The 11941-nt window shown below is 64.6% G+C and overlaps 2 protein-coding genes across 3 annotated transcripts; both read left to right on the top strand.

The window, feature by feature from the left end:
- The first annotated feature begins 217 nt into the window (after positions 1–217).
- RPL38 (ribosomal protein L38) lies at positions 218–2585 on the top strand. Its single transcript, XM_032199659.1, has 5 exons — positions 218–283; positions 511–542; positions 934–994; positions 2235–2357; positions 2504–2585. Exons 2-5 carry the CDS (start codon positions 540–542, stop codon positions 2527–2529), a joined length of 213 nt encoding a protein of 70 aa, XP_032055550.1. The 5' UTR covers positions 218–283; positions 511–539; the 3' UTR covers positions 2530–2585.
- A 1047-nt stretch (positions 2586–3632) lies between these two features.
- On the top strand, positions 3633–11131 carry TTYH2 (tweety family member 2). 2 transcript variants are annotated; one of them, XM_032199965.1, is made up of 14 exons: positions 3633–3794; positions 4495–4667; positions 5724–5835; positions 6318–6538; positions 6616–6711; positions 6789–6861; positions 6944–7013; positions 7165–7220; positions 7311–7403; positions 7493–7585; positions 7667–7809; positions 7898–8083; positions 8205–8283; positions 9671–11131. In XM_032199965.1, the coding sequence occupies exons 1-14, from the start codon at positions 3666–3668 to the stop codon at positions 9749–9751; spliced, it is 1605 nt and encodes a 534-aa protein (XP_032055856.1). In that variant the 5' UTR covers positions 3633–3665; the 3' UTR covers positions 9752–11131. The 2 variants fall into 2 exon arrangements, with proteins under 2 accessions (XP_032055856.1, XP_032055855.1); XM_032199964.1 differs by having other exon boundaries at positions 7667–7808; positions 7894–8083.
- The last annotated feature ends 810 nt before the right edge of the window (positions 11132–11941 follow it).

Below are 11941 nucleotides of genomic sequence, written 5' to 3' on the forward strand. Positions count from 1 at the left end.
GGCCGCACTGCACCCACCCCACAGAGCGCGGGGCCACGGCGGAGCCCCGAAGGTCCAGGGAGGGGGGGACACGGAGCCCCCCAAACCCCGACCCCAAACCGCGACCCCCAGGATGGGGCCGGGCCGGGCCCCCCCCACATTCGCGCTCACGGCCCAGCGCGTTCCTGAACCTTTTTGTCCCTCGGCCCGCTCCGTAGCGTGCGCCGCGAGGGGCGGGGCTAGAGGAGGGGGTGAAGGCCCGGATGCGGAAGTGGCCGCTTCTTTCTACCCGCAGGCCGCAGCCGTGAGTGGCGGAGGGGGGGGGCTGCGGAATCCGCCGCCATCCGCCGCCGTGCGGGGCCGGGGGGCGCCGGGGCGCTGCGGGGAGGAAGAGGGGAGTGCGGGAGGTCCGATGGCGGGCGGGGGGGCGCGGGGAGAACGGAGGGGGCGGGCGATGGGGGCGGCGGTTGAGGGCCCGGGGGGGGTTGGGTTGGATGCGCGGCCGCCATCTTGGATTGTGTCTGCCCCTAGGTTGGAGCCAGCGGAGCCGGCCCGGAGCCATGGTGAGGGGGCTGGGGGGGGCGGGGGGCTTTAATTAATTTCTCCAGGGGCTCTTTTCAGGTTGGGGGGGCGCAAGGGGGGAGATGGGGGGCGATTTCTCCCCCCTGGGGCTGGGGCTGCGCAGTTTTGGGGAGGGAAAAAGGGGGTGAGGGAGGTTGGGGGGGTCTCTAGGTGCGGGAGGGGGGCTGCAGGGAGGGGGTGATGCTGTGAGGGGGTGAGGGCACAGCCACAGCCCCCCCAGATGGGTGTCCTGGGGGCTGGGGGAGCTCCTGGGGGGGGTTGGCAGGGTCCTGGCCCCCAAAAATTCAGGGGGTGGGGGGGTTGGTGGGTGATGAAACTGGCTCGTGAGCCCTCGGCCATGTCCATGCACTGAGTTTGTGTTTTAATTTTCAGCCTCGCAAGATTGAAGAGATCAAGGACTTCCTGCTGACAGCCAGGAGGAAGGACGCCAAGTGTGAGTGGTCCTGGGGGGGCAGCGGGGCGGGTTGTGCCCCCTCACCCACCCTGGGGTGCTCCTGATGCGCTCCTGGTGCTGGGGTTTGGCTGGGAGCATCGTCAGGGACAGCTGGGGCAGGTTGTGCTGAGTAAAGGCTGAGCGAATCCGTCCTGGCCACAGGGAGCTGTGGCATAACCCTGCGGGTGAGCTGTGGCACGGGGCTGCTGCTCGCTCAGCCACATTTCTTCCCCTGCTCCTCACCCTGGGTGCTCCTGCCAGACCCCCCCTGCGGCTGGTGGGAAACTCTTTGCCGATACTGCCCCGTCTGTGGCTCAGCGAAGTGTTTGGAAAGCTGCAGGGTGTCAGATGCTGCGGAGTTTTAACAAAATGACAAGCGAATCGTGCTGAAATTCGAGTTTTCTTTTGTTCCGAACACAAAGACCATTGTAATTGAGAAAGCTGAAGCGTTTTGTCTGCATTTAACAACGTGCCAAGAGTTTTCCCTGTTTGGATTTAGCTGTCAGGGGGAAGCGGCGCTTCAATTCTGGAGATGTTTTGTTAGCCCGGCAGCGTGGGCGAGGAGGGGACAGCTCGGTGTGAGGCGCTCTGACGGCTGCTGACAGCTCACAAAGCATCCCAGCGCCCCTCAGCGTGCTCCAGATCCTACAGCAGCTCTGATATCTCTAACACCGAGCCCTACAGCAGGAAAGGAGAGGCACAGCCCGGAGCTCTGAGCGGGCTGCTTGGATAAATGCCCCCAGACAGCCGTAAAGGAGGTGGAAAGAGTCCAGGAGGTGCTTTGCAGGAGCTGCTGCTGCTCCTCAGGCACACGAGATGGCAGGAGGAAATAAACCCTACAGGAAAAAATAAACCCTACAGGAGGAAATAAACCCTACAGGAGGAAATAAGCCCGGCGTGCGCTGCCGTGCTCTGCTGGAAATTTGCGACACGATAAATTTTTGGTGCTGCTGGTCGTAAACTTCCCTTGGGAAGCCTCGAGGGGGGCTGTGCCCTGTGGCTGCTCACCAGTTCAGTCCGTTGTTGTGGTGTGGGGAAGTTCCTGGGGTTGGGTTTTGCGCCGTGCAGGTGGGGCTGGAGCTGCTGGGGGAATGGGGGAGAGCTGGAGTGGGATGCGGAAGGTTTGTTCTACAGAAAACACTTTTCTCTGACATGATTTGTAAAACTAACATAAATAAAAACCTTGTGGGCAGCGGGTGGGGGCGGTGCCGTCCCGCTGACCCCTTCCCTGATCCCGCAGCCGTCAAAATCAAGAAGAACAAGGACAATGTGAAGTTCAAGGTGCGCTGCAGCCGCTACCTGTACACGCTGGTCATCACGGACAAGGAGAAGGCCGAGAAGCTGAAGCAGTCCCTGCCCCCAGGTACCCCCTGCCCCCAGGTACCCCGTGGGGGGGTCCAACGGGGGCTCCCCGGGGCCGGAAAAATCCCAGGAGCGTGGGCAGGGGGCAGGGTGAGGAGCGCCCCTCATCCCATTAAATCCTTTTTTTTTTTTTTCTCTCCTCGCTAGGTTTGGCCGTGAAGGAGCTGAAATGAACCGTTTCTGTCCGGATTTCTCCGCGTTGGTTACAATAAAAATTAAATCTTTTGTGGCTGTGGGGTTTGGCCTTGCTGGAAAACAACCCCGGGCGGTGCCCCCAGTGCCACCGCTGGTGGGGAAGGGGGGGAAACTGGTGAGCACTGGGACACAAAGGCGGCCCCGCTCCGTCGTACTGGGCTGAGGGGGTGTCTCGAGCAGGGGGTACCCCCAAATGCCCAAGGGAAGGGGATTTCTGGTTTTGGGGCCACCCGGGATGTCCTCAGTTGCTCCTGGGGTGCTCGGGGGGGGCCCCAAATGTGCTCGGTCCCTGCTGCAGGCAGTGTGGGGGGGGCACGGTCCTATAGCAGGGGGTGATGGGGGTGATGACCCTTGTGTCATTAGGGTGCAGTTCCCTGAAGGGGGGTGCAGTGCCCCTATAATGGAGATTATGGGGTTTGATGGCCCCACAGCAGGGAGGTGTCAGGGTGCAGTTCCCCAATAGTGGGGAGGTTATAGGGTTTCATGTCCCATAGCAGGGGGTGATGGGGTGCAGCTCCCTCAGGGGGGAACAGTTCCCCTATAACAGAGGTTATGGGGTTTGATACCCCACAGCAGAGGGCTTATAGGATTTGATACCCCACAGCAGGGGCTAATGGGGCGTAAAACCCTTATATCATTAGGATGCAGCTCTGTCAGGGGAAGCAATTCCCCTATAACAGAGGTTATGGGGTTCGATACCCCACAGCAGGGGCCTTATAGGGTCTGATACCCCACAGCAGGGGACTATGTGGTGTAAGGCCCTTATATCATTAGGGTGCAGCCCCCTCAGGGGGAGCAGTTCCCCTATAACAGGCTGTGGCGTTTGATACCCCACACCGCTGGGGGCTCGGTGCCCTATAGGGGAGCTCGGTGGGCTCCCCATTCCCGGCGGGGATCGGGGGGCGTGGCCACGAGGTGGGCGTGTCCACCAGGTGGGCGTGGCTTCTCCTAGCAGGGGGCGTGGCCTGGCGGGAGGGGGCGGAGCGCGCGGCGTGGCGGCGCGCCACTCCCCCCCCCCCCATCCCGCCCCGTTATCGGCGGCCCCGTCCCGGTGCCGGTGCCGGGTCCCGGTGCGGGTCGGGGTCCCGGTGGCGGTGCCGGTGCCGTCCCGGCCATGCCGCCCTCCCGTGCCGATTACCTGGCGCCCTGGTGGGCGGCCTGGCTGCACGGGGTGCCGCACCGCGACCTGCGCCTGCAGCCCGTGCCCGCCGCCTTCCGCCCAAGGGACCCCGAATACCAGCAGGTACCGACCCCCCCCCCGGTTCCTGACCCCCCCGTCCCGGTTCGTGACCCCCCTTTCGGTTCCTGACCCCCCCCCGTGTCCCCCTCCCGGTTCGTTATCCCCCTCTTCGTGCCCCCCCCCCCCCTCCCGTAGGACCCCCCCCGGGGCTCGGTCCCCCCCCATCGTCGTGTTAACGGAGGGGGGGACACGCGTGCAGCCCCCCCGCCCCGATAACGGGGCCTCGCTTCCCTCCCGGTGATGCTCCCCCCCCCTATCTGAGCTGTAACGGGTCCCGATGTGGGGCAGGGGCTGTGCGAGCCCCCAGCTGTACTGGGGGAACTGGGGGGCACTGGGTGGGGGGGGCAGCGTTGAGCACTTGCTGCAGCCCCCCCCCAGCATCCCCGGCTCCCCACCCTGTGTCCTGCACAAGGGGGGGCACAGCAGGGACAATGGGGGGGGGAGCAGGGACAAGGGGGCACAGCAGGGACAAGGAGTGGGGGCAGTGGGGACAATTTTGGGGGCAGCAGGGACAAGGGGGGGGCAGTGAGGACAAGGGGGGGGGCAGCGGGGACAGGGACGGTGCCGCTTCCTCTTTCCTCCCCGTGACCGTCCCGTGGGGAGCCCGGGGACGCGGTGGAATCACCCCCCTGGGGCAGCAGGACCCGGGGGGTGCTGAGCGTCCCCGTGTCCCCCCCACCCCCCGGTCTCTTTTCCTCCCCAGTCGCTGCTGTTCCTGGGCTTGGTGGCCGCCGTCTGCCTCGGCCTCAACCTCCTCTTCCTCACCTCCTACCTGCTCTGCCTCTGCTGCTGCAAGAGGGACGAGGAGCCCGACACCAAGCGGCCCCACGCCTGCTGTGTCACCTGGGTGGCCGTCACCGCCGGGCTCATCTGCTGGTGAGACTGGGGAGGGGGGCCTGGCACCACATCCCCCCCCCACCCCATTCAGATTTGGCTGCTGGAGGCTTAAATATTGTCCCCACCCCCCCCCGTGGCCGTGCTGGGCACCCCTGGGTCCCCATCCCCTCGTGGCCATGCCGGGCACCCCCTGGTCCCCATCCCCGTCCCCCCCCCCTGTGGCCGTGCCGCCCTCCCAGTTAATCCCAGTCTGCAGCAGCGGGGCCGGGTGCTTAATCCCAGCACGGAGCAGATGGCGGGCGGCAGCGTGACCCAGCTGGCAGCCCCCCTGCGGGGCTGCCCTTAATTGCGGCCGCAGCAATTAAGGCGGGGGGCTCTCCTGCAGCCGCCAGCGCTCCGTTCCTTCACCCTGCCCACCCTCAGGAGCCCCCCCATGAGCCCCCCATCCCATGCCGGGGCCGGGCTGGGCCAGCACGCGGCCGCTTTTCGTCCTGCTCCAGACAAAGGCTTTCTTTTTGCCCGGGCAGTGTCCGGCCCCGAACGCTTCCCGGAGCAGGCAAACGTCACTCCTGAGCTCGGCGTGCTCGCCCCGTGATCGCTCCCCCAGCCCCGGGGGCACACATTTATGCACGGTGCTCGCCGACCCCCCCCAGCCCCACAATCTGTGACCCCCACCCCAAAATATTAGAGCCCGGCGGGGGCTGCTTGGAGCCGCGAGAGCCTTTAGGGACCCCATGGGGGCTGAACGGTGCCGCGTGCGGTGTTTTTATGGGCAGGGAGGGGGGCAGGGAGAGGCTCTGAGCTCTGCCCACGCTGCTGCTCCTCACCGGTGGGTTTCTTCCAGCGGGTTCCCCAAATTTGCCTTGTCTTGAGCAGCTCCGGGTTCGGGTGTCCCCATGCGCTGCGGTCACCCCATAGCGGTGCCGTCCCCGTTGCGGTGCCATCCCCATCTCCCCAGGCTCTGCAGCGGGCTCTGCCGCCACCAGGCTGCTCCGGGGAGCCCCCCTTTCCCCACCCCGTGTCCCCACAGCCCCGAGGCGTTGGGGTGAGCCTTCCCCCCCTCCCTAACCCTCGCTCCCCGCTCTGTCCCCGCAGCACGGCCGTCGGCATCGGCTTTTATGGGAACAGCGAGACCAACGATGGGGTCTACCAGCTGCTCTACGCCCTGGACAACGCCAACCACACCCTGACCGGCATCGACGCGCTGGTAGGGCTGCGGGGCAGGGACCCCCGACCCCCTTTGAGCCCCCGGGGGCTGCTCTGCCTTCCCGCAGCTCCTCCCCACCCTCTTTGGGGGGAAAAAAAGGCGCTGGGAAACCTGGAACGGGGCCGGTGCTCCCGCTGCGGTGTTGGGGGGCTGCAGGGGACCCTCCCCAGCCCTGCAGCAGGGCTGAGCCCCCGAGGCCGAGCGCGGGAGGCTGACGTCAGCCCCGCAGAATGGGGCCTTTGTGCCTTGTTATCCACGCCGGGGCCGTCCCCGCCGGGCTTCTGCCACCCTTCCCCTTCCCTGCTGCACCCCTCAGCACCACCATCAATTTGGGGACCCAAATATTTGATTTTAGAGGGCGTCAGCCTGCTCGGCTCTCATTAGGACCCCCCTAAACCCATCCTCGGCCGGGCGTCACCCTCCATCCGTGCCCCCCAACCCCTTCCCAGCCACGCTGACCCCTCGCTGCGCCCCGTCCGCAGGTAGCGGGCAGCACGCAGCGGCTGCAGGGGGGGCTGGAGCAGCACCTGGGGAGGCTGAGCGAGGTGCTGGCCCCCCGGGCCGACTACCTGCAGACCCTCAAGTTCCTACAGCAGCTGGCCGCCGGCGTGGTCCTGCAGCTCTCGGGGCTGCCCTCCTGGCACGGGGTCAGCGCCCAGCTCACCGCGCTCGCCGCCCGCGCCGCCTACGTGGAGTATTACCGGTGAGCCCCCCACCCCGAGCACCCCCTTCCTTTCCAGGGGGGGCTACCAGCTGACGGTGGCCTTCCTCTGCGCCCAGGTGGCTGGCCTACCTCCTCTTCTTCATCCTCGTCCTCACCGTCTGCCTGCTGGGCTGCCTGGGGCTGGCCAAGCGCTCCCGCTGCCTCCTCGCCGTGTGAGTGCCGGGGGGGCCGGGTGCTGGGTGCCCACCGTGGGGCCGTGCCACGCTGCTCACCCCTCGCATCCCCGCAGGATGCTGTGCTGTGGGCTCCTCACCCTCGTCCTCAGCTGGGCTTCCACGGCCCTGGACGCGGCGGCGGCGGTGGTGAGTGGGTGTTGTAGGGTGGGGGGGGGGCAGCTCAGAGCCCTCCCGGCGCCCCCACCGTGCTCCGTCTCGTCCCCCGCAGGGCACCAGCGACTTCTGCGTGGCCCCGGACAAGTTCATCATGAACCAGACAGAGAGCGAGATCAGCGCGGGTAAGGACCGGCCACGGGGCACCCCAGTGCTCCCCAAAATGCCCCTGGGGTCTCAAGGGGGCCGTGCTCCACGCTGACCCCCCCCCCCCCACGCTGCTTTCAACCCCCCGGGGGGGCTCACGCTGCTTTGCTGCCTCCGTTTGCTTTGCAGAGGTGGCTCACTACTACCTGTACTGCGAGCAGAGCCTGAGCAACCCCTTCCAGCAGGTATGGGGGGGCGCAGAGACCCTCAGGGTGGGGGCCAGGCGGGCGGTGGGCCCTAATAATCCCCCTGCTGCCCCCCCCCATCCCCTGCAGGCTCTCACCGTCTTCCAGCGCTCGCTCACCACCATGCAGATCCAGACCCAGGGGCTGATCCAGTTCGCTCTGCCCCTCTTCCCCACGGCTGAGGTATGGGGTGAGGGGGGTTGTGTGTGGGGGGGTCACCCCCTCCACGCTCCAACGCTTTTCTCACCCCCCTCCCTCCCCATTCCCTGCAGAAAGACCTCCTGGGGGTCCAGCAGCTCCTCAACGCCTCGGAGACCAGCCTGCACCAGCTCACGGCCATGCTGGACTGCCGGGGGCTGCACAAGGTGGGCAGGGGGCCGGGGCGGGCACGGGCGGCTCCCAGGGCTCCCTTTAACCCCCCCAAAAAACTTTTTGTCCTGCCGCAGGACTACCTGGACGCCCTCATCGGCATCTGCTACGACGGGGTGGAAGGGCTGCTCTACCTCGTCCTCTTCTCCCTGCTGGTGGCCGCCTCCTTCTCCACCATCATCTGCGCCGCGCCGCCAGCCTGGAAGCACTTGGCGGGCAGGTAAGCCTGAAGAGCCCCCCCCCCACTTTACTTTTGTCCCCCCCCCCCACACCCTGGGGGTGATTTTGGTGTCCTCACCCCCTCGCAGGGACCGGGACTACGACGACATGGACGAGGAGGACCCCTTCAACCCGCAGGCGCGCCGCATCGCCGCCCACAACCCGGCGCGGGGGCAGCTCCGCAGCTTCTGCAGCTACAGCAGCAGCCTGGGCAGCCAGAGCAGCCTGCACCCCCCCACGCAGACCATCTCCAACGCCCCCGTCTCCGAGTACATGTGAGACCAAATTTTCCCCCCCCCCCCACCGTGAGACCCCAATTTTCCCCCCGGGGGTCCCTGGGGATTGCGGGGCTCGCCCTGCGCCCCACTCTGAGGTGTTTTTTTTTTTCCCCCCCAGGAACCAAGCCGTGCTCTTCGGGGGGAACCCACGCTACGAGAACGTGCCCCTGATCGGCAGGGGGTCTCCCCCCCCCACGGTACGGCGGGAGGCTGAGGCCAAATCCTTTTTGTGAGGGGGTGTGGGGGGTGCCCAGGAGCCCCTGAGGGCAGCCAGAAGCTTCCAGCGTCCCGGGGGGGCTCCGTTTTGGGGAAGGGGCCGGGTGAGCTGCGCCCCCTCCCCTCCTGTGCATCCCTCCTGCCCGCCCTGCTAACCCAGTTCCTCCCCGGCCCGGGGGGGGGGCTGCAGGGGGACGTTACCCACCACGTGCTCGGAGGAGACCGAAATAGCCTCCCCTCGCTGTCTGCTTCATTTTTTTAATTTATTCCCAGACTTTTGAAGGGCGCTTTCTGCATGTTCGCCTTTCCCCACCGTTTATTTGACCCCCCCCCCCCCCCCCGCCTGTTAACACCTGCTTTATTTATTTATTTATTTGTTTGTTTGTTTCTCGTTTTGTTTTGTTTCGCATCAATTATTTTGGAGCTAAGTTGCCCATCAAGAGTAAGTCCGGCCGCCTCGTTCCCCCTCGTGCTCCTTGGGGGCAGCAGCTGGGGGTTCCCGTCCTCAGCTTCCCTCTTAGATCCCATCCCTTCCCCGGGGGCTGCTTCACTGCTGGGGGCTGCATTTTGTCCCCAGGGGCTGCATTTTGTCCCCGGGGGCTGCATTTTGTCCCCAAGCTCTGGAGACGTTTGGTTTGCAGCTCCCCTGTGCCCAGGGGCTGGAAGTGCTCCCCATCTCCATCCCCTTCCCTCCTCAGCCCTGCTCTCCACCCTCCCGTTCTGGCATTATTTAATCTGCTTCAGTGCCCACCTCCAAGGTACTCGCTCCTCTCCGTGCCAGCTCGTCCCTTGTGGGCACGGTGGTGGCACCACGATGGTGCTCGGGGGCTGCCGTGTGGCTCGGGGGGTGCTCGAGGTGCTCCCCCCCCTGCCAGGGACCATTTTTTGCAATCAGGTGAATGCACGGAGCCACTGCTCTAATCCGATTGCGCAGACCTTGCAGCTGGCAGGGCTGTTCCCGGGGGGGAGGACACGGACGCAGGGATTAATTCGAGCGCTTCTCCCTGCCCTGAATGGTCTCATTTAACTGGGATTCAGATCCCTGAGGAAGGACTTGAGCGGTCCAAAATAACAAACTTGAAATAATCTTCCTTAATGCCTGCCCGGGGATGCCCCCTCCCTGTGGCCCGGTGCTGGAGGAATGTCATTGTGCGCCTGGGGCAGGGGCTGGAGGGGTTTTTTTGGGGGTCTTACCGAAATTCCAGCTGGGGGAGAGGCTGGCGAGACCTTCCCCCAGCCATCAGCACCACAAATTAATTGGGAATTAATACAAAGGGGAAACGACCTTCCCTCTCCAGTGATGTAGGATGTGGCTGGGGGTCTCGGGGGGGGCTCAGGCCGTGCTAACCGCGTGCCCTCTCCCCGCAGTACTCCCCGAGCATGCGAGCCACCTACCTGTCCGTCACCGATGAGCACGTCAGGCCCTTCAACACCGAGTTCCCAGCCTAGTGCTGGCCCCGAGCCGCTCCTGGGAGGAGAAGAAGCCCCCGGTGCTCCCGTGACGGAAACCAAAGACCCCCGGCTCCCCGCGCCACGGGTCCGGGGCAGCCCCCCCGGGAGAGGCGGTCGAGCCGTTGGCCGATGGAGCCCCTCAGGCCCCGCTCTCCTCCCTCGGCAGCTTCTGCTGGCTCTCACGTCTTCCTGCCTGCCTTACGGGACGCGTCCCGGCACTCACAGCAGGTCTCCGGCCGGCAGCGGGGCTGCTGCTGCGCCTCCGGGGCTGGGGATGGGTCGTGCCCACCGCCTTCTCCCCCTTCCCACCCGTGCCAGCTTTGGGGTTTTCATGCCACGGATGGGGGCCGCGTTTTGGCTTCCTTTTGTTTTTTTCTGGAGGGGAAAGAGCGGGGCCGTGGGCTGCCTGCCCCGCGTGCTCCTCCACCCCCGTAGCAATGCAGACCCAACCACTAGTGATCCCAACGCCTTCCCCGCCGTCCCCCCTGCTGCCCCCTGGCCCTGGGTTTGGGGTGTGGGATGGGGATGGTTTTGGCCTTGCTGTTTTTCCTGTGCTTCGTGTCTGGGTTTTACGAGTTACCCGCAGGGCTGAGGCACGGTGTGGCTCGCTGCCTCTGCTCCAGCTCGGTTTTCCTGCAGCACACAGCAGCCGGAGGTGTTCGGCTGGGTTGTGGGCATTTTTGGGCAGCTCTGCTCCCTGGGGCAGGCTCCCCTCTTTGGTGCAGGATGGCTCTGGGGTAACCACAACCCCCCCGGAGAGGTTTAGGGACTACTCAGGCATCCCCAGAGCAGGATTCAGCCCTGCGGCTGGCTGTGCCAAGAGGGGAAGGGACATCCCCACCGTCCTGCCTGGCATTGCCAGGGCTTGGGGCTAAGCAAGGGCTCAGCTCCTGGGATGGATCCAGGGAGAACCAGCAGGGGTTAAACCAGATCCTTTGTGGCTGCTCATTTTGGCGTGGGCTGCCCCAAAAACCTCCAGGCTCCCGTGTTGCTGGTGTTGGTCGTCCATCCCTCCCTGCTCCCTGCTCAGCTTCGCCCTGAGCACGGGCTGCCCGCGGGGCAAGCAGAGCCCTGCTGGGTTATTACTTGATGGCAGTGACTCACTGTGTCTTTTAAAGATAACTTGTACATATCCTCTCGTCCCCCCTTACATGTGACTAGCATTACGTGCTGTTGGAACTTCCTGTTTTTTGTTTGTTTTTTTTTTAATTATTTTTATTTTTGCTTTTAACGTTTTGGTGTAACGGTACTGGTAGCAGAGCTGTTTCTCGACGCATGTGAACTAACCTCATTAGGGCTCCTGGGAGGAGTGGGAGTCCTGCCTGATTTGTATGTGCCCTTGAGGGGAAAAGACAATAAACACTTGTACTAAACTCATTTTCTTTTTGCTTTCTCAGGGCTCACACACACTTGTCCCTGGTCAGGTCTCTGCGCCCACCCCAGTGTGCCTGGCTCTGCGGGGCTGGGGGCTCCTTATGGCTGGGAAAGCAGCCCACTGCAGATATTGGGCCATGCATTTCTTCTTCACAGCTGAAGCAGTTTTTAATAGGGCTCAAATCTTGTGTCTGCACCCCTGGGGCTTGCACTGGTGTCAGCTCCAGCAGTGACAGGGGGGTGACACGGGCTGTGGGTGCACGAGGGGTGCATGGAGGTGCCATGGGGGGGCCAGGCAGTGTGGTTGATGGGACATTTAACATTTAACTAATGTTAAAGCTGGGCAGCGTGTTGGTGTTGGGTCACAGCTCGTGCTGTGGCCGCTCTCCTCTCAGAGCCGGCCTTGGCACACTTGGGGACACGTTGAGCACCGGGCAAGCCTTGGGGACACGGGGGTCCCCCCTCTGCCACCTCCACGACCCTAAATATTGCACAGCGTCCTGTGGCTGGGTGCTGAGGCCATCGGGCACGGTTCTGCCACATCTGCCCGTGAGCTGCAGCCACCCCAGCACCTCCGGCACCTCTGGGACCAGGAGAGGGCCAGGGCTGGGCACCAGAGGGGATGAGGCCATGGCTGCTGCCCCACCAAGGGGACGTTGCCAGTGTCCCCCCTGCTCCACGCAGAGCCCCGCAGGGCTGCAGGCGCCGCGTCCTGGCCCAGTTGGTTCCACCCTGGCACAGATTAGGAAGCTGCTTTCCCTTGGGGAGCTGCAGCTGAGTGCTAATCACCAAGCCTCATTAACCACGCTCTGC

Source organism: Aythya fuligula, chromosome 18, assembly GCF_009819795.1.
Source record: "Aythya fuligula isolate bAytFul2 chromosome 18, bAytFul2.pri, whole genome shotgun sequence".
Taxonomy (NCBI): Eukaryota; Metazoa; Chordata; class Aves; order Anseriformes; family Anatidae; genus Aythya; species Aythya fuligula.

Bases quoted from the DNA above. Each gene is read 5' to 3' on its own strand.
- RPL38 (XM_032199659.1), top strand. The intron at 995-2,234 runs GTGAGTGGTCCT...CTGATCCCGCAG, and splicing joins CAGGAGGAAGGACGCCAAGT to CCGTCAAAATCAAGAAGAAC. The intron at 2,358-2,503 runs GTACCCCCTGCC...TCTCCTCGCTAG, and splicing joins GAAGCAGTCCCTGCCCCCAG to GTTTGGCCGTGAAGGAGCTG.
- TTYH2 (XM_032199964.1), top strand. From the start codon at position 3,666: ATGCCGCCCTCCCGTGCCGATTACCTGGCGCCCTGGTGGGCGGCCTGG. The intron at 5,836-6,317 runs GTAGGGCTGCGG...CCCCGTCCGCAG, and splicing joins TGACCGGCATCGACGCGCTG to GTAGCGGGCAGCACGCAGCG. The intron at 7,014-7,164 runs GTAAGGACCGGC...TTTGCTTTGCAG, and splicing joins AGAGAGCGAGATCAGCGCGG to AGGTGGCTCACTACTACCTG.